Source organism: Castor canadensis, chromosome 11, assembly GCF_047511655.1.
Source record: "Castor canadensis chromosome 11, mCasCan1.hap1v2, whole genome shotgun sequence".
Taxonomy (NCBI): Eukaryota; Metazoa; Chordata; class Mammalia; order Rodentia; family Castoridae; genus Castor; species Castor canadensis.
Window position 1 is genome coordinate 92,124,442 of NC_133396.1, and position 27,299 is coordinate 92,151,740.

Below are 27,299 nucleotides of genomic sequence, written 5' to 3' on the forward strand. Positions count from 1 at the left end.
TGCTAATAAAATTTTTAAAGTAAAAAATTTAATTCTTACATTTTTTGTTCTGTGTGGATAAATTATCGAACAATTAATATTGCTGAAAGTAATCTTAACATATGACTTTCCTATGTTAAAATTCTTCCATAGCTCCTCATGCTTGCAGAAAATATCCAAGTGTCATACTCTTCAGTACCAGATTCTCCATGGTCATGTCTCTTCTGAAATCTCCAAGCTTATTTGCTGTGGTTCTTTCAACAAACCTAATTTTCTATCTCAAACTTCTCACTGTTACCTAAATACACCATTGTATTTCATGCTTTTCTATCTTTGTATATACTTTGTCTTTCCCTAGAACATTTCTGTTATGTTGTCTTTATTCTTCTTTTGAGTATCCTACTCTGAGCCTCTCTCCCCTGAGTGAACCAAATTACTTCCTCTTTTGGGCCAGTATTCTACTTATGTCATACTACAGTTAAGATAGATATCAATATGCTCAGCAATCGTTGTTTACATACCTGACAACTGGTTTATATGCGCCTTGAAAGCAGTAACTATCTTTTATATAACTTCATTTATTAAGTGATTAGTATGTGCTAAGCATTGAGATTGGAAACAGAAATTCATGATTTTATACCTTTTTAATCACTCTTACTGGATAAGTATTAAAATATAATGCCCATAAAGTATAGTATATGCAGTAGAATAGAGAAGACACTTTACTAAGTCTGGAATTTAGATAAAGCTGCTAGGAGAGAGTTTTGCTTTAAGGAACACAGGCTTTCCAGTGCAATGCAGCCTGGTTGCCACAAATCAAAAGCCCCCCACAACCATCCTTATCATGTTGCTGGGTGTACCACTAGAATTTGTATTTAAATGGATTTTGTTATTGGTGTTTTTATGTATTTTTACATTCTTTTTCTCCCTTCTATCAAATTATAAAGTTGTAAGGCAGCAATCACTTTTCTCAACACTTTTTAATACCTTACTAGGGCTAGTACAGTATTCAAAATACAGTTGACTAAAAACAAAGTGGAAATAATAATAACTTCTGGCACTTTCATGTAACTCTAAAGTCTATGAGACCCTCACAAAATATTAATCCATTGTTCCCTCACCACCATCTTTTGCAGTATGAATATTTATCACAAGTTTTTTGGGGGGGATGGTACTGGGGTTTGAATTCAGGGTTTTGTATTTGCAAGGCAGACATTCTAACATCTTGAGTCATAATAGGGTCTTGCCTTTTGCCCAGGCCAACCAGGACCATAAGCCTCCTATTTTAGGCTTTCCACTGTAATTGAGATGACAGGCACATGCCACCATGCTCAGCTTTTTTCTTTTGAGATGGGATCTTGTGAACTTTTTTGCACAGACTGGCCTTGAACCAAGATCCTCCTGATCTCAGCATTCTGTATAGCTTAGGATGACAGGCACCCAGGACTGTGCCCAGCTATTGATTGAGATGAGGTCTTGTGAACTTTTTGACTGGGCTGGCCTGGAACCACAATCCTCCTGGAGCTCAGCCCTCAAAATCGCCAAGACTACAGGTGTGAGCCACCAGTGCCTGGAAACAATTTTTTTTTTAATTAAGTAGGCACAGTGCTTAAGTGACTTTCCAGAGTCTTACAATTAGTTAATAGGTAGTAATTAATAAATAGAAGGTCAGTAATAAATTGACTTGGTTTTCAGACTTCTATTTATGTGATAATCACCTGGGCATAAGTTTAGGTATGTTATCTCATTTAACAGTGTAATAACTCTAGGACCTATAATCTGTTATCTTCATTTTAAAGACAATAAAACTGAAGCTTATAGAATTTAACTCAATTTGTCCAAAGAAAAGAGTGAGTAAGTGATGGATCAGGTACTCTAATCTAGTTTTGACTCTAGAACAAGTGCTGAAAAGGATTGATTTCTTCACTTAAGAAGGTTTTAATCTTCTGGGGGATGGAAATAAGGGGAAAAACAAAGGTAATATTTATAAAATTATTAATGAATGATGGTGGCTTCTGACAAATGGAATTTTTTTATTTCTATATGCTGTGTCTAAGTATGGATTTCTTTATTTATCCTGCTTGGGATTCATATCTTGAGTTAACTCAGGACATTTTTCATTCCTTAAATATTGATTTGTCCCTGTTCTCTATTCTTTTTTTCCCTAAAAGTCATATAAAAGATTTATAGATCTTCACATGTTGTCATTCCTACCTTGACCTTTTATTTTAAAAAATAGCTTTCTCTATCACTTTGTACTATATTATATGTTATTCCTTTTATTTTTCACAAATTTTCTCTTCAACTGTATTTAACATGCTCTTTAATCTATCCATTTGGTTTACTACTTTTTTGTTTTATTCATTATATCTTCAAAACAGCTGCATTAATTAATAACTAATACACAATAAAATATAGTTTGTGTATACTGATGGATAAATTTTGACAAATGTGTTCATTTGGGTACCTTCAACCTCAAAGTACCTTGCAGACTGATGTTGATCTACCTCCTATCCCTTGGCCCAAGGCAAATATTTGTCTACTTTCTATAGTAATAAATCAGTTTTTCTTTTTCTACTCAAGAATTTCCTATAAACACAATAAAACTATGTTTCTTTTATTAGAATTTTTAAGATTCATTTTGGTTTGGATATATATTTTCAGTTTTTCTTGGATAAAAGCTCAGCAAAATTTCCAAGTCATATGGGAAGTGCATATTTAACTACTGATGAAAGTGCCAAACTGGACATGCCATTTTGCAATCTCACAATGTGTATGAACCCTAATTGCTCCACATTCTTATCAACACTTGCTACTTTCTAACATTGTAAATATTACTCATTATAGAAGACATTATGGCAGGAAAAATACTGTACCTATCCAAAAAAAAAAAAAGGTGCTTATATCATAATCCCTAGGAAATCTGTAAATTCATTACCTTACGTGGAAAAGGGGACTTAACAAATGTGATTGAAGTTAAGAACTTACCTTAACGTGGAAAGATTATCCTGAATTGTCCAGGTGGGTTCACATGAGTTCTTATGAGCAGAAACTCTTTTCTGGCTGATGAAAAGGAACCAGAAAGACAGCAGGATGAGAAGGACTCAAGTAAGCTACCGTTGCTGATTTCAAGATGGAGGAAAGAGGCCATGAGTGAAGGAATGTGGATGGCCACTAGAAGTTGAAAAGGGCAAGGATACGGGTACTCTTCTAGAGCATCCAGAAAGGACCTGATCACATCTTGATTTTTAGCCTAGTAAGATCCATTTCAGACTTCTGACCTACACAACCATAAGATAATAAATTTGTTTTAAGCTGAAAAGTTTATAATAATTCATTACTGCAGTAGTACAGATATAAACTAGCTCAGGTGTATAGTTCATTTTATTATAGATTAAATTTCCATTTCTATAATAACTGATGAAGTTGAGTCATCATGTATTTATTCTCTAGAAATATCTTCTTTTTATGAGGTGTCTGTAGTAACCACTTACTCATTTTAATTAGGTTGTTTAGATTTTCATTATTGAGTTATAACGATTCTTTTTATACCATGAATACAATTACTTAGCCAGATCTATTTACAGCAAATACTTTTTCTCGATCTATGACTTACCTTTTCATTTTCTTCATGGTGTCTTTCAAAGGGAAGTTTTAAATTTTGGCAACATCAAGTCAAGTTTAATTTTTTCTTTTATGGCCAGTTTTTTGTGTATCATGTCTAAGAAATATCTTCTTCTAGAAGCTTTATTGTTTTTAGATTTTCTGCTCATACCTATGACTTCAAGTAGTTAATTTCTATATATGAGTCAAAGAAAAAAATTGAAGTCCCTTTATTCTTCACATGCATGTTTAGGTGTTCCAGAGCTTTTTGTTAAAAGACCATAGTTTTTCTTTTGAATTAACTTGGTACTTTTATTAAAATTAATTTCAGACTATGATGAAAAAATGGCACGTCTCTCTATTACTCTGAGTAGCACTAAAATTTCTACACATTACATATAAAATAAACATTGTTAAAACCCCAAAAGGTGATGGAAAGAAGGCAGACCAACTAGCAGTATTAGAACTCAAGAAATAGAATAGAAATAAGCTCCTTGGTTTTTTTCTTTTTCTTTTTTTTTTCATATGTTCCATGCTAGGTACTAAAAAAGTCAGAAACCAAAAGCCAACAATAGACAAACCAAACCAAAACCAAAACAAAAGCTTTTTCTCACTAGTGAAAAAAATAGGAAAAGAGAAAGCTAACAAGACAGAAAACATTTAAATAGTAACTGTCCTAATCTTCCACTATGGAAAAAAAATCATTCCCATCTCCATCAACAAAAACCAAGCAGAGAGCCTAGATTTTCAACATCTTCCAGCTGTAAGGGACTGTCCTTCTGTATCAGAACTTTTGTAACCATCCAGTGGTAACAAGATCTTCCACCACTATGGTATCAATGTAGATCACACAAGGAGCCATAATGAAGCACACCTGCTCCATGGGTTGTCAAAAGAGGGTAATCCAGAATATCTCCTCTACATATTGGTAGCAAGATGTCACCTTCCCTTCCCACAGTGGTGTGGTGTAAGAAGAAGCTTGCTAGAACAGATTTAAATAAGATCCAGCATCTCATAATGTAATATCCAAAATTCAAAAATTATGTATCATAACAAGAACCAGGAAAAATCTCAACTAGAAATAATAAGCAGATGCTAACACTAAGATGACACAGATGTTGGAATTATCTGGCAAATATTTTAAAGCAGCCATCATAAAAATGCTTCACTAAGAAATTATATGAACATACTTGAAACAAATGAGTAAACTAGAATCTCAGAAAAGGGATAAAAGATATAAAGAAGAACCAAATGGAAATTTTAGACCTAAAAAATGCAATATTAAAAAAACAAAAATCTCAGTGGTGAGCTCAATTGTAGAATGAAGAAGATAGATGAATCAATGAATTTGAAAAACGAATAATAAAAGTTACCCTTTGTGAACACAGAGGGAAAATATGCTAGAAAAAATGAACAGAAATTCTAGGGTCTGTGGCATTATAATGAAAGATCCAACATTTGTGCCTCTGGAAAGAGAAAAAGGGTAAGGCTGAAGAAGTGTTAGAGGAGATGGTGTCAAAAAGTATTTCTCACAATTTAGCAAAAGATGTAAATTTACATATTCAAAAAGCTAAACAAACTCCAAACAGGATGATCCCAAAAAATCCATGACATCAGATACTACAGCCAAAATTCAGGACACCAAATCAGAGAAAAAAACATGAAAAGGAATACTCTAGAGATAGTAAACAACATGGTCAACAAGGAAATGACACCTGTTCATCAGTGAAAGCAATTCTATCTCTCATCAGAAATCATGGAAACATGAAGCAGCACATTTTCCAAATATTGAAAGAGAAGAAAGGTGAACCTTGAATTCTGTATCTGATAAAATTATCCTATGTAAATTAAAGGGAAATCAGGAAATTCTCAGATGAACAAAAAGCTCAAGGAACTTGTCAATACCAGACCTATCCTAAAAGAACGGCTAAGGAAAGTTCTCCAAACAGAAAGAAACAAATAATGAAAGAAACTTGGAACATCAGGAAGGAAAAACATGGTAGGCAGAGATGATATTTGAAATATGGGTAAACACAATAGGTAGTTCCTTCTGTTGAGTATTCTACATTGTTCTCTGATTAAAGCAAATGTAACACTGCCTGATATGGGTCTAAATGTTACAGAGGAAAAATTTTAAGCAATTATATCAAAAATGGGAGAGAGCAAAGCAAGGAGACTTAAAGGGAGATGAGTCCCTACGCTTTACTCAATCTAGTCATATATAGAAACCAGTAGATTTTTATGGTGATGGAGTAATTCTGGATCATGATTGAGAGGCTGGTTATGGAATTTACATAGGTGGTATAAAGAACAGAACCATGACATATGCACCATATAAATATCAATTTGTGTTCTGATTATAATTGTTTATGCAATATATAACAATTGAATGACACTAGGTGAAGGTTTACAGATATTTCCATCTTATTTTTGCAACTTTTTATAAATATAAAAAGTTTTAGTAAGTGATTTGAAAAATTAATTGAGCTATAATCAAATGAGTCTTTTTCTGGGTTGACTGTTGTCTACTATTGATCCATTTGTCTATTATGCCAAACCACACTAATTTGATTAACAAAGTTATAACTGATTTTTGCCATTATACTTATCAGATGTAAGTTTCTTTTGTTAGTAGCTTCCTTTTCTGGCTTTGGTATTAAGAGTAATATCCTACATTTGGGCCCAAATAAAGGAATATACAATGGAGAAAGCATAACCTCTTCAACAAATGATGTTGCAAAACTAGATATCCAAGCACAAAAAATGAAACTGGACTCTAATACACATTAAACAACTGAAAATAGATTAAAGACTTAAACATAAGACCTAAAACCATGAAACTCCTAAAAGAAAACACAGGGGAAAAGCTTCATAACATTGATTGAATGAATGTGACACCAAAACACAGGAAACAAAAGAAAAATTAGACAAGTGGGATCACATCAAATTAAAAAGCTTTTGCATAGTAAAGGAAGTAACAAATTGAAAAGGTAATCTATGGAATGAGAAAAATTGTTTACAAACCACATATCTGATGAAGAGTTAGTATCTAAAATATATAAAGAACTCATACAATTCAATAGCAAAAGTGAAACAAATACAATAACCTTAGTAAAGTGGACAAAGGACTCAAGCATTCTTTCAAAGAAGATATACAAATGGCCAACAAGGACATAACGAGATTCTCACCATCACTAATCACAAGGAAAATGCAAATCAAAACTACAGTGAGATTATCACTTGGTACCTATTAAGATGGCTATTTTTTTTTAAAAGATTACATTCCTGTAATTCTAGCTATGTGGAAGGGTAAGACAGGAGGAATGAGACTTGTGGCCAGCTGGGGGGAGGGGATGGAATTAGCAAGACCCTATATCAACAAACAAGTTGGGTATGGTGGTGCCTGTTTGTAATCCAAGTTAATATGGAAGGTGGAAGTAGGAGGATCATGGTCTGATGCTAGCCTGGGGGGAAAATGTGGAACCTTGTTTGAAAGAATAAACTAAAACAAAACAGGCTGGAGGAGTAGACCAGGTGGTAGAGCACTTGCCTAGCAAGCACTTTATTAGGATGACAGTGTTGTTAATGACTTTTTAAACTACTGAACACTCATATTTTCTACCTCTATTGAGATGATGCATGTGGATTTTAACTTTTAAGATGCTGATATGGAAAATTGCATTGTTGGATTTTCCTGTGCTAAACCAACCTTGCATCCCTGGGATGAACTCCATTTGGTCATGCCGCACTATTCTTTTTATGATTTGCTGGTTTAATTTTTTAATATCCTGGTAAAGATTTTTGCATGCATATTTACTAAGAATACTTGTCTGTAGTTTGTAATGGTTTTTATATAATCTTGATATCAGATTAAATGGTGATCTTTTAAAATTACTAAATATTCCTTCACTCTGTTTTCCTAAAGAGTGTGTAAGTTGGCATTGTTTCTTAATTAGGTATTTGGTAGAGTTCATCAGTAAAGCTATCTGTGTCTGGAGTGTTCTTTATGGGAAAGGTTAGGTATTTTATTATTTATTTATTTACTTATTTATTCATTTTGCCAGTACTGAACCCAGAGCCTCATGCTTGCTAAGCAGGTGCTCTATCACTTGAAACATACTCCCAGCCTTTTTTTTTTGCTTTAGCTACTTTTCAGAGAAGGTCTGAAGGTCTTGCATTTTTGTCCAGGTGGGGGGCTGCAGGGGTATGTGTAGGATGTCTGGTAAGGAATACATGGGAATTTTAGAGGATGTTAGAACTGCCCCATTTTTTTATCACTAGGGTAATTAAATGACCCATGAGTTTGTCAAATGTCAAAGAACTATATAACATGAAAAATATATTTTATCATAAGTAAATTATACTGCAATTTAAAACAACTATGATGCTGCACATAATCTTCAGGTTTGTTTTTAACTCAATATAATGATCCATTAGCATATATGTTGTATGCATAGCTCTAATTCATTAACTTTCTCTGCTGTTTAATACGGTGTATAAATTTCAAATATATTTATGCACTATTGTGAAGGAAATTTGATTTAAGGATAATTATTGGAGGAGTTGGAATTTCAGAAGCTGGGTGGTTTTGGTGGAGGGAGGGAATTAGTACATTCTAGATTTAGGATATTAAAGTGGAAATAATTCTCAACTGGCAAAGTTGACACAAATTATATCCATTTTGTAGCACAATTAGACTATCTCACAATTAGACAAATTAGAACTAATCAGTGCAATCACAATGCTCTAAAACAGAAACCTCGCCTTGTAGGTTGTTATCCAAAAGTTGGCCTGCGCTACTCCATTGGTTAACTAAAAAGTTAACAAATTTCCTTTCAAGCTTGGGACCTGAAATTCCAATTTCGAAGACTGGAATGGCCTTTTCTATACCATCCTCAAGGGGGCACTATGACCTGAGAGCCATTGTTAACCAGAGACTTTCCAATTAGCACAAAAAGTTTCCCGGGCCGCTCCTGGGCGCGTCACATTAGTCACAGGACCCAGGGCTTCCGACTGAGCCTGCGCGTACTGGTGCAAGCCAGCACAGACACATGCGCAGTAAAGAAGGGCCCGGCCGGCCGCCGCACTGGGCGGGTCTGGGCAGCTCCAGAGTTTTGGGGCCCGGCAGCTGTGGGAGGAGCCTGCGGTCTCACCGTGGTAACCACAGCGCCGCCGCGGCCCCGCCCTGCAGGCCTCAGGACTGTCACCGCCTTTGGGTGTGAGGGTCCTCTGGCTCAGGTCCCCGGAAGTAACCCGGCTGGGCTCTGAGATATCCTTAACCTCCCCACGCCGCCGCCGCCGCCATGCAAGGGGAGGACGCCAGATACCTCAAAAGGTAACCGCTCCCCGAGGCTCGATCCCCCGCCTTACCGGGGCGCAGAAGGCAGTCTTAGGTGTTCCTGGGCAAAGCTAGTGTAGAAAAGGGGTGGGAGGCTGGGAGAAATCTTGGAACCGGAGGGGAAAGGGTGGTGGGGGGAGCGGAAATGAGAGGGCTCCGCAGGGATACCGGGTCCTCGAGCCATTACCTGACAGCATCGAGAGATGGTTTTCTTGCTGCATTGCATTTGTCTTCTTTGAGAGCATTTTTTTTTCATTTTCACCTTGCTGTTTATTTGCTTTTGTATTAGCATGTATTAGTTGTGTAGGGTGGTTCATTGTAACATATACATAGGTGTTTACAATGTATCTTTTAAATCTTAATTAGATTCACCCCCTTGCATTTTGCTGCGTTGCATTGTCCTGGGTGTGTGTGTGGTAGGGGGAGTGGAGCAAGATAAACACAGCTTTTTTTTTTTTTCCCCGCCCCCATCTTTATTTTTCCCCTATAGGTAAAACCAATGGGGGCCTGAGAATGAAGTCTCCAGCATCTCAGCGCTCTGTGCTCATTTTGGGGATCACAACCTTGGGGTTTGAGATGATAATGGGGAAAGAACTGGCTTTTACTTCATGGAAGGTTGGGTTGAGATGTTGCTTTCTGGTCTATCTCTGCTTGCTTTGTCCATTTCATCCGTATGTACAGTATACTTTTTGTAGCAGGTTCATCATTATCAAGAGTTTGACATGTAACAGGCTATCATTTCTTTGGTGCAAGTATTTGTAGTATCAGTTACTCTTTAAAGAAAATTGAAATCTGTTGGGATTCTTTGACTGTCCAATATAAGATTATCCCTGATGAAAAAAGATACCTCTCACCAAATCAAGAGTTAGCAGTGATCCAACAAAAAAATTTCTTAATTTGGATTCTCCATTTTTAATTACATCTCTATTGCTGATTCAGTACCCAGCAAAAGGTACATGCATTTTCCTAGACACAATTTGCTGTTCTGAAAATGGGACAAATATTACCTTCTGAGAGATATTTAGACAAATACGAAAATACTTTTAAACTATAAAACATGCATGCTAGGTGGCTGCATTACTTCAACTCAAAATACACTGTTATTGAATATATTTTTCCTGGCTTAGCAGGGTCTCTCATCACAGAAAGATCTTCAAGCAGTAATTGACTCTTTTTGTGTTTGGTTTGTTTGTTTTTGGTGTTATGAGGTTTGAACTCAGGGCCTTACACTTGCTAGGCAGGTGTTCTACCACTTGAGCTACTCCACCGCCATTAATTGGCTCTTAAAGAGGATTTAAACAATTATAAAACAAATCAACTGCGCTGCCTTTGCAAGAGACTGTTGCCTGCCTTTTTCATTTTATGTAAATGTATCTGGGAATGACAAAGAGCCAGGCTTTATCAGTAAAGATTTTTTATAAAAAGGAATTTGTAATCATAACAAATACATAGCTAGTATTTATATCTTCACTGAATTTTGCTTATGTTTATTTTTTAAATCCCTTGGTTAAAATTATTGTATGAGAGAAGAAAAGTTCTCTTTCAACTTTAAATTCAAAATTGGTTTAGAGAAAAGTGCTGCTATTATACATTTGCTGATTTTCATATAGTTGTATCAGAGGTAAATTTTTTTTAGGATTATTGTACTAGTATAGGCCCTTAGGCTTACAGTGGCTTGTAATTCTCAACCTTTGCTTAGTTTTAAAAGCATATTATTTGGAGTACCATAAACAAAACTGAACCAGTCACTGTAATGTTTGAAGTCAAATAAGGTCAGATTCAATAGAAAGGTTAGACATACATTTCTTGATTTTTGTCTAATTTTGATAAAAAATTTTTAAAGTTTGCAATACCTGCTTTATAGATTAGAAATATACAGCTGATGTATTTGTACAGGCCTGATGAAAAAGGATTATGATGTTTGGCTGAACCTTTGGTTTTATTAGTTCCTTGATAATGATCACATACATTTCTTTAACAGTATTTTTTATATTTTATTTTTAATAGCATAGCAGTATGTGTTCATACTGAGAACTGGAACTGAGTCATTCCAGTTTTAATCAGTTAATGTCTAGTCTTATAGTAGCATTCACTGGGGAATCTTTAGTTTATGTATATATATCTAATATTTGTATATTTACATGTGTAATAGATTATGGAATCAGAAATCTTGGATTTCATTTTTTTTCTACTATCAGCTGATTTTTTTATTTGATAGCACCGAATAAATACCAGATATTCAGTATATGCTTACCATTGTTCTGGTCACTAGGGAAATGACTAAACAGATTCAGCTCATAGCCTCAGTGTGATACACAAACAAGTGAATAGGCAACTACATAGTGATTTTCTTTTTCTGTTTGCTTCCTCTTAAAACTTAAAAATGGCTTTCCATTTTTTCAGAGTTAGAATACATACCTTTTCAACTTCATCTCTCTGTTTCCCTCTCACCTCAGTACTTCCATATTTTAGCCTTACAGAAATAACTACTTTTAGATCCCTGTGTGTTTCAGTGATTGATTCCTATATGTTCTTTTCTTGGTCTGGAACCTACCCTGTTCTTTAAGCAGCTAACTCCTTATCGTTCTGGTTTTGATTACATGTCACTTTTTTCCAGAAGGCTTTCCTGAGCCTCCCTTTGCCACCCCCAATTCAGATCAGCTGTAACTGTTAGGTTCTCATGATATCTCATATCTTGTTTTCCCCTAACCTATTTCCATATTTGTCCATAAACTTTATAAGGGAAGTATGTATGCGCCTTATTTCCCATTGTATCCTAGCACTTAGAACTGTGCTGAAATATAGGTTATTAAAGTCAGAATGAGACTAGAAAGAAATGTGGGACAAATCATCTAGGAGTAACAAACTGTAGCAAAGAATTGAAACTTTATTGCAAGCATGTTATGGAACCATGGAAGGATTTTAAGAATGAATGGAGCCATTCATTCATTCAGTAGTTATTTGAGCTCCTAACATCTAAAAGTCGTTTGGCCAAGTGATGACACATATTTAGTGAGTGAGACATGCTTTTCCTTGCCTTTATGACATTTATGCTTTACCATGTAATATAAAATGTAAACACTATATAGAAATAATGTACTGGTATTTGTTGTATTTATAAAAGTTGTATGAAATGAGTTTGTAACTTTTGGGTCAAACTATTTTCACATCATATAGTCATGGTCCATCTTGTGTTAAAGCATTTGTCAGTATTTCATTCTTTTATATAGCTGAACAATATTTCATTGTGTGGATATACCATATTTTGTTTATTCATAACCAATCTGTTCATTGACATTTGGGTTGTTTTTACCTTTTGGCTATTGGGAATAAAGTTGCTATGAACATTATAAGCTTTTGTTTGAACACTGTTTTCAGTCTTTTGGTATGTGCCTAGGCAGGAATTGCTGTGCAGTGTGGTAATTCTATGTTGAACTTACTGAGGAACCACTAAAGTGTTTTTTTCCACTGGCTGCACCTTTTACATTCCCACCATTAATGTATGAGAGTTCCAATTTTTCTATGTTTTTACCAACACCTGTTGTTGTCTATTTTTGTATTGTTTCATTTTTATTTGTTCATTTATAGTTATGCTATTCTAGCAGGTATAAAGTGGTACCTCACTTTGATTTTGATTTGCATTTCCCTAATTACTAATGATACTGAGCTTCTTTCTTGTATTTCTTGGTCATTTGCCTTTCTTGTTTAGGGAAAAAGATTTAATTTTAATACATTCTAAGTACCAGTCCTCTATCAGATATATGTCTTGCCGATACTTTGTCCTATTCATTGGGTTGTCTTTTCACTATGTTTATAGTGTCAAATGTTTTTAATTTGGCAAAATCCGATTTGTTGATTTTTTAGTTGCTGTTACTTTTGGTAACATTTCATAAACCATTGCTGCATTCAAGGTCATGAAGGCTTGCCCTAAGGCTTTCTTCTAAGGATTTTATAGTTTTAGCTCTTAAATTTATGTCTTTTATCTATTTTGAGTTAACTATCATATGATAGGTGGTAAAGTTCCAACTAAGTTCTTCACATGTGACTGTCTGGTTGTCCCAGCACCATTTATTAGAGTATTCTTTCTCTTCATTAATGTTTTGAGCATTCCTGTTGAAAATTAACTGACTGTAAATGTAATGGTTTCTTCTTTTGCAAAAAAAGGTATTGTGACTTTGATGGGGATTTTATTTAATCTGTAGGTCACTTAATAATATTAAATTATCCAATCTATGAGCACAGAGTGTCTTTCCTTTTGTTTTGTTCTTACTAATTTTTCAGCAGTGTTTTATAGTTCTCAGTTCTCAGTATATAAGTATTATACCTCATTTGTTTCTAAGTATTTTACTTTTGATGCTATTGTAAATGGAATTGTTAATTATTTCTTAATTTCCTTTTAGATTTTTCATTGCTAACTTATAGAAATAACTGCTGAATTTGCTACACAATTTTTGTGTAGTTTTAAGAATTTTCTACATGTAAAATCATGTTCTACATATAAAATCTTGTTATCCTCTGATAGAGATAATTTTAATTCTTTTTTAATCTGGATGCCTTTTATTTTCTATTCTCAGGCCTAAACTTCAGTTCTATGGTGAAAGTGGACATCCTTGTCTTGTTCCTGATCTTAAGGGAAAGCTTTCATTTTTTCACCTTCAAGTTATGATTTTAGTTGTAGATTTTTCTTATATGCCTTTCATCATGTTGAGGAGGTTTTTTTTCCATTCCTAATTTGTTGAGTGTTTTTTTTTCATAAAAGACTGTTGGGTTTTTCAAATAATTTTTCTACACTACTTGAGATAATCAGATACATTTTTCTTCATCCTATTAATGTGACATATTACATTGATGTGTTGAACCTTTTTGAATTCCTTGAATAAAACACATTTGACCATAGTATGTAGTCCTTTTGGTATGCTGCTGGATTCTGCTTACTATTATTTTGAGGATTTTTGCACATATATTCATAAAGGATATTGATAATATAGTTTTTTATATATCTTTGTCTCAATTTGGTGTCAGGATAATAGTGGCTTCATGAACTAAATTAGGAAATGTTTCTTCTATTTTTTTAGAGGAATTTGAGAAGGATTGGTGTTTATTCTTTAAATGCTTAATGTTTACCAATGAAGCCATTTGGTCCTAGACTTTTCTTTGTTCGAAGGTTTAAAGCTACCATTTGATCTCTTTACTTGTCATAGTTTTAGTCAGATGCTTTGTATCTTTAGAACCACTTTTGGTAGTTTGTATGTTGCCAGAAATGTATACCCATCTTCATCTAGGTTATCTACTAATTTGTTGTTATACAATTCATATCATTCTCTTATAATACTTATTTTATAAGGTCACTAGTAATGTCCTACTTTCATTTTTTATTCTAGTAATTGGAGTCTTTTTTTCTTATTCAGTCTATCTAAACATTTGCCAATTTTGTTGATCTTTACAAAGAATCAACTTTTATTTATTAGTTTTCTATTTTCTATTTCTTTTATCTGTGGTTTTTATTTCTCTCTATTAGCTTAGAGTTTAACTTTTGCTCTTTTTCTAGTTCTTTAAGGTATAAAATTGGGTTATTGATTTCAAATATTTCTTTTTAATGTAGGCATTTGTAGCTATACATTTACCTTTGAGCACTATTTTATAGTTTCTCCTAAGTTTTGGTTTTCTGATTACTCTTAAGATTTCTTCTTTGACTCCCTAGCTGTTCAGGTGTGGATTGCTTAATTTCCGCATATTTGTGAACATCCTAGTTTTCCTACTGGTTTCTAGTTTCATTTACTTATGATTAGCTAACAAACTGTACAATTTCATTGTTTTCAAATGTGTGAGTTGTTTACTTGCATAACAAGGTCTGTCCTGGAGAATGTTCCATATATACTTATTTTGGGGTAGAATTCCTTTATTTGTCTCTTAGATTTAATTGGCTTATACTGTCGAAGTCCTCTATTCTTGGTCACCTATGTAGTTCTATCCAGTATTAAAAATATTGAAATCTCTAACTATTATTGTAGACCTGTATATTTTCCTTTTCAGTTCTCTGGTTTTGCTTCATATGTTTTGGGGCTCTGTTATTAGGTATATGTTTATAAGATTAGATCTTCTAGATGTATTGACCCTTTTGTGAATATATTGTATCCTTCTTTATTTCTTGTGTCAGTTTTTAATTTAAAGTCTGTTTGATTTGATACTTGCGCAGCTGCTTCTTCCTTTTCTTGGATACTCTCTGTGTCTTATATCTTCATGCATCCCTATACTTTGAACCTATTCATGTGTTTGACTCTAAAGTGGCTACCTTTTAGATAGCATATACATGGATCATTTCTTAATTATACATTCTACCAGTCATTTCCTTTTAACTGAGAGCTTATTTATATTTAAAGTCATTACTGGTAAGGAAGGACTTACACCTGCCATTTTCCTGTTTGTTTTCTGTGTGTCATATCTTTTTTTTATTCTAAGTTCCTCCATTACTGTCTTTTGTATTTTACTGAATTTTATTGTGTACTATTTTGACTCTCATACCCTTTTATGTATATATTTTAGTAATTTCCTTGAGGATTAAAGTTAACATCCCAAGCTTATAAGTATCTTGTTTAAATTAATACCAACCTAGTTTCAATAATTTATAAAAACTTTGCTGCTATACATCTTAAACCCTCCTTCTTTATCTTGCTGTTGTTACATATTGAGTATTTTTACATGTGTGTACATTAAAGTAGATTAATAATTATAATTTACATTTTTCTTTGAAATTATATGGGGGAAAAGAGGTCTTACAAACTCAAAATACAGTAATACTGGCTTTCACTATCTACCTACATAGTTACCTTTAATAGTATTCTTTATTTCTTCATGTGGCTTCAGTTTACTACCTGGTGTACTTTACTTCAGGCCGAAGGACTTCATTGGCATTTCTGATAGGGCAGGTTTACCACTAATGAACTATTTGAGTTTGGTTCATCTTGAAATGTGTTAATTTCTCCTTCCTTCTTAAGGGTAATTTCTCAAGTTATTAAATTCCTGGTTGACAATTTTTTCATTCAGAACTTTAAATATACCATCCACTGCTTTCTTGCTTCTATAGTTTTTTTTGAGAAATTGGCTATAAATCTTACCAAGTATTTCTTGTCTATGATTAGTCACTTTTGTGGTAGGGAGTAACTAGGGTTTGAACTCAGGTTCTTAGGCTTGCTAGGTAGGTGTTTTACCATTTGAGCCATGCCCCTAGTCCTTCTTTTGTTTTAGTTATTTTTCAGGTAGGGTCTCACATTTTTGGCTTGGTCCAACCTAGGCCACAATCATCCTACTTAAGCTTTCCACCTAGCTGGATGACAGGTATGTGCCACCATGCCCAGCTTTTTTTCTTGAGATGAGAGCTCACTAAATTTTTACGTAGGCTGGTCTCAAAATGTGGTCTTCCTGAACTCTGCCTCCAAAATAGCTGAAAATAAAAATGTGAGCCACTTTACCTGGCTAATCAGTCACTTCTTTCTTGCTACTTTCAAGATTCTTTATTTTTAGTTTTTGACAATTTGATTGTAATGTTTTGTTGTGGATCTCTTTGAGTTTATCTTACTTTGGAGCTTCTTGGATGTGTAGGTTCATGATTTTTATCAAATTTGGGATGTTTTGACCATTATTTTTTTCCAGTATTCTCTAATCCTCTTTCCTTTTCTGTCCAACCAGGACTCTCATTATGCATATATTAGTATGCTTGATGGTATTCTGTAAGTCTCTTAGGCTCTTCCCTTTTTTTAAATTTCTTTTTCTTTGTATCTTAGACTGGGTAATTTCATTTCACCTGTCTTCATGTTTGATGATTCTTTCCACTGGTCAAATCTGCTATTGAACCCTCCTTTTATAATTTTTAATTTCAGTTATTATGCTTAAAGCTCCAGTATTTTTATCTGGATCCCTTTCATAATATATTTTTATTAATATTATTTACTTGTTGAAATATTTATTTACATTGGTTTCCCTGCTTCCTTTAGTTCTTTGTTCTGGTTTTCTTTAGTGATTTGAGCATATTTATGACAGTTGATTTCAAGTGTTTGTCTAGTAATCCAATGTTTGTGCTGTACCATGGCCAGTTTCTATTAGGCATTTTTCCTCTGCAAATGGGCCATCATTTCCTTTCTTTACATGCTTCATAATTTTTGTCAAAAACTGGATATTTTCAATATTATAATATACCAAAGAAAGAGGGAGGGAAGGAAGGAAGGATGGAAGGAAAAAAGGAAGGAAGGAAGGAAGGAAAAGACAGGATGAGAGAAGGAAAAAAATTTCTCTTTAAGTCTTTGCAGTTGGCTTTGTGTTTGGACATTTCTTTAACACTTACCCAGGTGATTTACAACTCCATCTGAGCCATCTCTTCTTGCTTGCACAGTACCTAAAGACTAGCTAGAGGTAAATTTTTATAAAGGTCTTCTCAGGTCTTTTCTGACAAGGTTTGCTGCTCTCAGTAGGTTTATGGATTCCTACATTCTGCTTTCTATTCAGTGACAGCTTTTAAAATCTCTATTCCCCTCAAAAATCTACCTCCCTGGACTACTTTCCTCCTAGACTTTAAGCATGTACTTTTTTTTTTTTTTCCTTCAGGATTGAATTTAGGGCCACATACTTGCGAGGTAACCATTCTACACTTAAGCCATACTTCCAGTCCTTTTGGTTTTATTTTGTTTTTCAGATAGGGTCTTCTGCTAACAGCTTTGCCCAGGCAGGCCTAAAACTGCACCACTCCAATACTCCTACCTCTTGTCTCCCAAGTACCTAGGACTACAGAGATGTACTGCCATGCCCAGCTTCTTTTTGAGATAGAGTCTTGCTAACTTTTGCCTGAGCTGGCCTTAGACCATGATCCTCTGCCTCTGCCTCCCCAGTAGCTGGGATCACAGGTATGACATGACTGCTATTGTTTGTAGCAACTTGTATGTTTGGGTTTGACTGATTTTGATAACCACATAGCCATGCTGACCTGATAGAACTCCAGGTTTGGCCAAATGGAAGCTCCTTGTAGTAGATTTTAAGGAAAACCTCAGTCAGTTTTAAAACAGACAAAAATTCCTTGGGAGCAAGGTCCACTTGACTTTTTCTGCAACCAGGTGTTTACATGGGAACATAGACTGCCATCTTCAAGATTGTTACTCTCCTAGAGAGTGGGGCAGTATCTATGGTTAAATAAAATACCAGTGATCTCCTACCTTGTATATGTAACCTTTCTCATGACTAAACATTCATTGGGCTACTGTAAACTTTTGACTATCTTCTAGAGTTCCAATCAGGCTGATTGTCATAGTCTTTGCCAAATTATTCAGTGTTTCTAGGAAATGCTAGTCTCTAGAGTTTCCCACTCTGCTCTTTTCACTGTTGTCACTTAGCCATTATCTTTTGATATTATTTCTTCTGTCCCCATTCTCTTACCTTTATTACGCCTATTTAGTGTGTATTCCTGAATTATGCTCTTTTAATTTCTGTCCTTTCACCAGTATGTTTTATTTTAGATTTTTTCAGACTCATTTTTCTTTTTACATGCTCTCTTCAGCAATATCTAATCTGCGATTACATCTATTCATTGGTTTCTTAATTTTGGTTATTGTATTTTTAACTCTGGAAATCTGAAAATATTATTTCTGAAAATCACTTAACATTTAGCACATTGAGTTACACTTTTAGTATCATATACATGAATATAAATGTACATTTTTAAAAAAACATTTGAAGTTAGGCATGATAGAGTGTGCCTATACTCCTAGCTTCCTGAGAGACTAAGACCAGGAGGATTACCCAAGGCCTAGAGTTCAAGGCCAGCCTGAGCAACATAGAGAGATCCCCATCTCTAAATACAAAAACTAAAACAAACAAAAATCACCAGAGGCCTAGGGTGAATTCTCTTTATTCAGAAGATTGTTTTTTCATGATAGGTAGTAAGGGGTACTAAAAAACCAAGGTCACCTTAATTAGTTCTCAGGAATTCAGATGTTTTAAGGCAGACTTTAGTCTTGTTGGGGCATCTGTTTCATAATTACTCCTAGGATACAGTACTCCTATTTTCAACTCAAAGTTTAAAGCTTTTATCAGGTCACTGATGTTTGATGCACCTTGGACTTTATTTTTATGTCCTTGCTACAGGGGACTATTAAAAGATTCTAAGCCTCTCAGGTAGGCCTTTTCAATTAAAAAACAGCTCTAGGGAAAAGCAGCCTCAAATTCCACTTCCCTTTTTTCATTTTCATTTTTCCCTGGATCTTGGCAATGTAATTTTTTTGCTTTAGTAGCTCTTCTATACCTTCAAACAGATAAACACATATTTTGGTCCTCAGCTTGTTAGAGTTTCTTAAAAGGAGCATTGATTTCAATTACCTAATCCTCTAAACCTCATTGACAAACTTTATGTTAGTAATAGAAATACAAAACTTATTTTTGCGTCACCTATATGAAAAACATCAGAAATTACAAATATTTGAGTGAATATAAAAGATTATTTTCCCTCTTTATTTCTTTAGAATACATCAGACTTTTAACCAAAACAGTTTGAGTTAATTTTTTTGTGGGGGTTTATTAAGGTATGTAGATGTAGTACAATTGACATAGAGTGAAAATGGGAGTAGGCGATGGACTTAAAATTTTGTGAAATAGAACAAAGCTGAAAAAAGATAAGCTAGGTGAGGGCCATTTCCTTAGGTAAAGATTTAAAACAGATCAATAAGTCTAGTGAATAAAATAAAAAGGCTAGGAAGAGGGAACTGTATAGATGCCTAATATGTGAACTCATGGTAAAGGCATCTGTTCAATAAATTGGGTTTTGTTTCCAAGCTATAAGCCACATAGTGTATCAGTGGGTTGGGAATATGTACTAACTGTGACTTGTATCAAAGCAGCAAAAGTCTGGAGAGTGCTTGCTACCATGCTTAAGGCCTTGGGTTCAATGCCTAATCCTGCCTAAAAGAAAAAAAAAAGTTTAAAAGATACTGTGAAAGGTACCAATACAATTGATTATTTCTGTGGGAAAAGTTTAAACTATATTCCTGACCCCATAAAACACACAACTGACATATAAATTGAAAAGAAAAATACAAATCTTAGAACTTTAAAAATATTAGTAATATGGAGGAACTCATTGACAAGATCTTTTTCCATAGAGTGTGGGTAGAGTGGGAGCCAATGGAATGGGCTCACTGGTAAATGGGATAATTAAACCACCTATCAGAAATGAAAACAGCTTTGAAAACAAACATGAAAAATGTTGAGAGTCTTGTGAGATTGAGATAGAGCTTTTTTTCTCTTGATTTTTAAGTTGAGACATTTTCTTGTATGGACAGATATGGACAAATAATTGTTAGAGAGCGGCTTTGAGTAGTCAAGAAAGGATCAGGTTTAGTTAGGCTTACCATTTTTGCTTTTTTGTTCTAACTGTCCTGGCTTTTAGCTATTATCCTCTGATCCCTTCTGATTCAGCATTTCTCCAGATTTCTTATTTTTTAAATGAGGTATCATTAGGAATTACACTAAAATAAGCTAGTATAAATTTGGTAGTTTTCAACTTTGTACTTCAAGCTTCTGGCCTTGTCTTGCATAGCAGAATGTGAAACAGATGAAAACTGAATAGATTTATTCATGTTTTTTTTCTTTTTGAAATAAGGACTCATTATGTAACCTAGGTTGGCTTTGAACTCATGATCCTGCTTGAGTGCTGGGAATATAGGTATTTGCCACCGCATATGGCTTAGAGTTGCTTTTTAAACAGCCTGTCAAAACTCATGTTGCAAACTGCATGTATGAATAATGTATGAATATGCTAGACTGCCGGTTGGTAGCATCAGTTGGAATTGTGGACAGTTATATATTGGGTATTTGTAAAATATATGCAGAAAATAGATGCTGAACAGTCTTGCCAGAGAGTATGTTGAGAGTAATCTGAACACTTTCTACAGTGGCTTTGTAACTTGTTGCATAAAGTACATGTTTATTGAAAAGCTAAGGACTGCATTTTTGGTTTTCAAGAAAGCTTATGGTGAATGTGTGAGGTTATGTTCATCAGCTTTTATTATGCATGTACAAAGTCATAATGATAGCACCAACCACATGAAGTCTGGAAACATAAGGATGTACTTCAGAAGTGAATGATTAAAAATACTATTTCTAAAAGCAACAGTATATTACATACAGTTATTATAGAAGGTATATTTTATATTACTCTGTGAGGCATGGCTTCCTCTTTCCATTTGTGAAGCAAGACACAAACTGTATTTCCAAAATAACTTAGTATCTTTTGGTCCAGATCTCTTGTGCATGTATAAAAACAAAGTGAAGCAGAGCTGTTATGGAGAAGACTCCACTAATAGAAGACATTTACAAACAATTAGAAGATATCAATGTAATATCATTGTCGTAGCACATTTCAAATAGCAAATCATTTAATTCCAATAATAGCTTAAAATTTTTCATCTAATTAACAGACTCCAGGTAAAACATTTGGAAGATAACTATTTCAATACTTAAGCATCTTGCATTGTTTTGTTAAATTCAGTTAGAAAATTCAGCATTTAAGATAAAATTATTTTACAGTGACATTATAAATATAAATTTTGGTGAGTCACATCTTCATGATAAAATCAATTTTCTTAGTAAACCAACAATCATCAGAAGAAATATACTTGTCATAACTTGCATGTAGGTATAATCCATAAGTATATCCAAATAAGAATATTTTACCAATCAAAGTAGAATTTGAAACTATGGTTGAGTTCAAAAATGTTTTTATGATACATGAATTTAGAGTGATTGAATTACAAAATATTTTGAGAATTTAAGGAAATAGTTTGTAAATCAACCAATGGTCCTTAACAAAAATTTTGAATGTTTTTGAATGTTTTATAAAGGAATCCTGAAGATTTTATTCAGTATTAGTTAGAAATAAATGATATGTTCAACAAATGGAATATGAGTATATGAAGTTCTAAAGGCAAAATATTTCTTTAAAGTCACTATACAGTAAGTTTTTAAAACTGTATTGCTATGTATAGTATGAGTTTAGTTTATATGTATTTTGTATATGCAATGGCAATTTCAAGGTGAACTAGGAAGGGATTATGCCTCCCATAATCTTTATCCATCCCCTGTATTGATGTCAAGAATTTTTTTTATCAATTCTATGTAAAGTGCTATTCAAATAAAGCTTTGCTATACCAGATTGCTATCCTTTGGCCTCTTCTAAGGAAATTCTATAGTAGTCACTCTCTATATATTATTTATAGAGAGATAGAAAAACACCTGGATTTATGTATGCTAAAGTGGCATTTATGTATGCTAAAGTTATCACATTGACCGTCAGGGTACTACAGTACTTCCGTTTCAGTAACTCTTATTTTTCTTAATAATAGCCCAAAGCACAGTAACAGTGTTGCTGGCAGTTCAGATATGCCATAGAGAAGCTGTATAAGGCTTCCTATAAGTAAAAAGTTGAAGTTCTCAACTTAATAAGTAAAGAAAAAATTATATGCTGAGGTTGTTAAAATCTGTAATAAGAACAAATCTTCAAAATATTATTCCTAACTGGGAGAAAAACTTTATGTTGGTGGTATTGGAAATAAAATAAATTTAAAGTGTTGTTATATTTGTATTATTTCTCATCAGATTAAAAACCCCTACTAGCCAACTAGCTAGCTGTGATTATGAGTGGAAAATTTTGCTTGTTTCCATTGTTTAATTTCTTCTAGCACAACTCATTTTATCATTTTAAATAGCCTACTGACAAGTAGTGATTAATTCATCATTGGTTTATTGTAATCAACAGTTCATTTTGTACCTTTATGCATTTGGGAAAAGACTATACACAAGTTGTCTCTGAAAATTTGTACTGACACTGTAATTTGAGAACATGACAAATAGAACATGGAATAGAATGTGTAAATGCATTTTTGTTATGTTATGTAACTTAAATGTGATTTGAGGAATATTTTATTTAGATATGAATGGCACAGATTACATTAAAGATATATACATTGTATTGTAATTTATATAATTTCTTCATGTAATTCTGTGATCTAGTTAATGGATTAATTATTGAGCAGGTTGATTTTTTTTAAATATAAATTTGAAGGCAGTTTGGTATTGAAGAGCTAGCTTTTAGTTGAGCTCATTCTCCAAATTTGTCTTATTTCTTGTGTTTTATCCACTTGCTTTTATGGGTGACTTTTTTGATACATGTACTTTTTTCCAAGGTAACAGTATTCATTTAGGCTTTTTTTTTTTTTGACGCACTTGGATTTGAACTCAGGGCCTCACATGTGCTAGGCAGGCACTCTTACCTCTTGAGCCACTTCACCAGCCCTTTTATATGATGAGTTTTTTTGAGATAGGTCTTGTGAACTATTTGCCTGGGGCTGGCTTTAAACCACAATCCTGATCTCTGCCTCCAGAGTAGCTATTGATTACTGGTCACCGGCATCTGGCTCATTTAGGCATTTTCTGCCGAGACAGGAATTATATAGATAGTAAGTTGGATGAAAAGAGATATTTTTTCCCCAAGTCCAGATTAGATCTAATTCAAAGGCTTTTGTTAATTCAGCCTATGTGTTTTAGAACTAGAAACTACTTAGAAACCATGACATTTTCTGAATTTTTAATCTGATTTTTTTTATTTTGTATTACAGGAAAGTTAAAGGAGGGAATATTGATGTACATCCATCAGAAAAAGCACTTATCGTTCAGTATGAAGTGGAAGCTACCATTCTTGGAGAAATGGGGGATCCCATGTTGGGAGAACGAAAGGAATGCCAAAAAATGTAGGTAGTGAACCTTATACAAACTTTATACAAATCTGATATTATTTTAATCTTCATTGATAATACGTGATTATAGCATTCTTCTAGATAAACTTCATCTTACTGAAAGAGAACTATTAACTCATAAATTTGGCATATATTTGCTCCAGAGAACTATTAACTCATAAATTTGGAATATATTTAAAACCATAAAAAGTTTTCAGTCAATCATGAAAGATATGTCTATTTGGAACTTCATAGTTTAATTTAGAAAATTTAGATCTTTGGGAATTCTGGGTTCTTCCTTTCTTTCCTGGAATTGAATGAAGTAGTATGACTTGAGAAATTCTCAAATGAAGCATATACCTTGAATCATCCCTTGAAAAATGTAGTCCTCTGAGAAAAATGTTAGTAATAAGACTATTTTTCTGACTCCAGAGATTGGTCTGGTATCTCCCAGTATCCTGAATACTTTCCTTCTCACTTTGTAGGAGACTCTTGGGAACTGGCCTTTTTCATCAGCCAACAGTTGTGCTGGTGATTATCTCACCTTTCTTCCACAACTTTGTGGAAGTAGAGAAAGTGTGAAATTGCCTAGTCTCTCAACACACTTTTCTCCATAAAAGTTTTTGACTTGGACCTAGTTAGAAAAAAATTTCCATCTCTTCCATGTTTTCGATGAATTCAGTATATCTGGCTGCTAAGAATACATGTGATAGTATTTAGCACACTGAGAACCACTTTAAGTATATAGTGGTAATTCTCAAGTGGAAGTGATTTTCCCACAGGGGACATTTGGCAATGCCTGGAGACATTTTTGGTTGTCATAATAAAAAAGTGCCATTGGTATTTAGTGGGTAGAAGCCAAGGACTGCTAAGCATGCTGTAATGCATGTGATACCCAGCCACCTACAACAAAGAATTACTAAGCCCACATTTCAATAATGCTGCAGTTGAGAAATCCTGGTTTATGACAGCCTACAAAGAGAAGCTGCCTAATATCTATTAATATACCTTAGTTGGTCTTATTTGGGTTAGACTAAATTATATAATCATTAAAGATAAATGAGTCCTCAGATAATACAATAGATTGAAAAGAAATATACATGCACACTCACACTTTAGATTCTACATCACCCCCTTTTTTGTTATTCTCTCACATACTCTATTTTCCACTTGAATTTTTGTGATTGCTCACCTAAGTTTACACATTTTGAGAACACATGATAATCTCTTGAAATTTCATTATTTGACTTACAAAGAAAAGATAGTTGATCGGTTTCTTTAACTTTAGAGCCTCATATAGTGATACTTCAGGAGAAATTTAGTTTTTAGTTCTCAGGAATGCCATCACTAGCCTTACTCCACTACAATTCAATGAGAATATTATTGCTTTAAAATCTGCATGCTTTCTAGATAAGAGTGACATTTAGGAGAGAGTTGGACACATGGAAAGAGTCTCTACCAACTATAGCTAGAGTAAGTATACTTAAATCTTAGTAAAGGAAAAACCTGAGTAACCTACCTTGTGGTACTCAACCCTGGCTGATTTGGAGAGGAATCATTATGGTACCAAAAACAAAACATGACTTTGTTGATTCAAAAGGTTTTTTTTTTAATCACTCTGAAAAAGAGAGGAATCTCATATAGATTTAGATAGGTATTATGTGAAACTGTTATTAAATTGGAGAAGTCATTGTTATGGCCCAGATCCAAAAGGTTTATATTTCATTCTCCAGTATTAGTTAAAGGAATTGTATAGTTCATCCTCAACAGAATTCTAGTGTTTTGAAAATTTCTAGTTTTCTGAAGATACTGATGGTCATGGTCCCGAAATAATATAGGTGGTAACTGTAGTTTTCGATGTTCTTAATAGGTTAATGAAGTTCCACGTTGATTAAAGGAATAGTCCAATAACTATGTGGGTGTTTTCTGAAAAATTCCCACTTTACCTATTTTTTTCATGTTTTTTTAAATAAGTGAGACAGACCACACACTAAAGAAAAAAATCTGTCTACTACCAGAGTAAAAAGAGTATGGATCAGATTGCTGATATATATGTAGTAGAAAGCAGATCTAAAAGAGATTTAAAAGCCTGTATTACAGTAAAGCAACAAGATTCACTACACACCTACTACAATGGCTAAAATCCAAAACACTGACAGCAGATATGGATAAGATCTGTTATCCAGAATTAAGAAACTCTTAATTTGTAGCTGGTGGGAATGTAAAGGGGGCATACATTTTGGAAGAAAATTTGGCAGTTTCTTACAAAGTTAAACAAAGGCTAACCATACAGTCCAGCTATCATGCTCTAGGTATTTATTCAAACGAGTTGAAAACTTATGTCTACAAAAAATCTGCACATGAATGTTGATAGTAACTTCATTCATAATTGCTAACAACTGGAAACAGCCAACGTATCCTTTAATAGTAAATGTATTAACGAACTGTAGTATACCCATATAATCAAATATGATTCCACAATAAAAAGAAATGACCCATCAGACTATGAAAAGACATGGAAGAACCTTAATGCATATTGCTAAGTGAAAAAGCCAGTCTGTGTATTATATGATTCTAAATATATGGCATGCTAGAAAAGGCAAAACTATAAATATGTAAAAAGATTAGAAATTACTATGAGTTGAGGAGGGAAGAAGTGAAATACAGGGCAATTTAGGGCAATAAAACTGTTCTTATGAATATAATGATCGACATGTGATATTATTCATTTATCCAAACACACAGAACACGAAGAGTTAAACTCTAACATGAACCATGGATCTCAGCCAATAATTACATGTATCATTATTGATTTATCAATTGTAATAAATGTATCAAACTAATACAAGATGATAATAATAGAAAAAAGTAGTAGAAACCAGGAGAGAGGTATATATAGTTACTTTGCTTTCTGCTCAACTTTTCCATCAATCTAAAACTGCTTTAAAAAGTCTAATAAAAAATTTAAATTTGTTTATAAAGCTTCTCTCTCTCTCTCTCTCTCTCTCTCTCTCTCTCTCCTATGTTTGTTTTTGAGACAGAGTCTTATTATGTAGCCCAGGCTTGTCTTGAATTCACAATCCTCCTTACGAGCATTTGATGTCAGCCTTACAAGGGCTGGGATTATAATATGCCCCACCTTACTTAACTCTTCATAGAGTTTCTATTGTGCCTCTTCTCAATAAGATTTATTGAAATAGTCAAGATTTCTCAGTTCTTTATTAAAATTAAGCATGGAGATACCATTTTAGAGTATTCTGTAGATGAACCCTCCTTTCTGTTTTCTGATATATTCTTCTGTTTTCTAAAAGTATTCAAAAATATAACCAACAATGTAAGAGACTAAAGAGTAAGAAGAAAAAAAATGTCAAAATAGGTTAAAGAAAAAAATGAGGTGAAGGATATCATGCTAGCAAAGTTAAGTATAAAAGGAATATATTAAGGTTGGCTTACAGAATCCCTGGAGAGCAAGTTTTGGGATTAACTGTAATAGCTAGGAATATATCCATGTCATTCCCTGGACTGGTTTCAGGAGAGTTCATCTGCATGTAAAAGATGGCTCCACAGATGCTAACTGCAGAACATTTGAGATCTCCTCACCTGCTCCCTTT

The 27,299-nt window shown here is 33.8% G+C and overlaps 1 protein-coding gene across 3 annotated transcripts in view; it reads left to right on the plus strand.

Moving 5' to 3' along the window:
* Positions 1 to 8,649: 8,649 nt before the first annotated feature.
* The window catches only part of Kifap3 (kinesin associated protein 3), a 129,638-nt gene continuing 110,988 nt past the window's right edge, over positions 8,650 to 27,299 (plus strand). For all 3 annotated transcript variants that reach the window (XM_074047515.1, XM_020171058.2, XM_020171057.2), the window contains exons 1-2: positions 8,650 to 8,917; positions 23,572 to 23,703. In XM_074047515.1, coding sequence (XP_073903616.1) covers positions 8,886 to 8,917; positions 23,572 to 23,703 — 164 coding nt within the window. In that variant the 5' untranslated portion in view covers positions 8,650 to 8,885. The remainder of the gene's footprint in view (positions 8,918 to 23,571; positions 23,704 to 27,299) is intronic.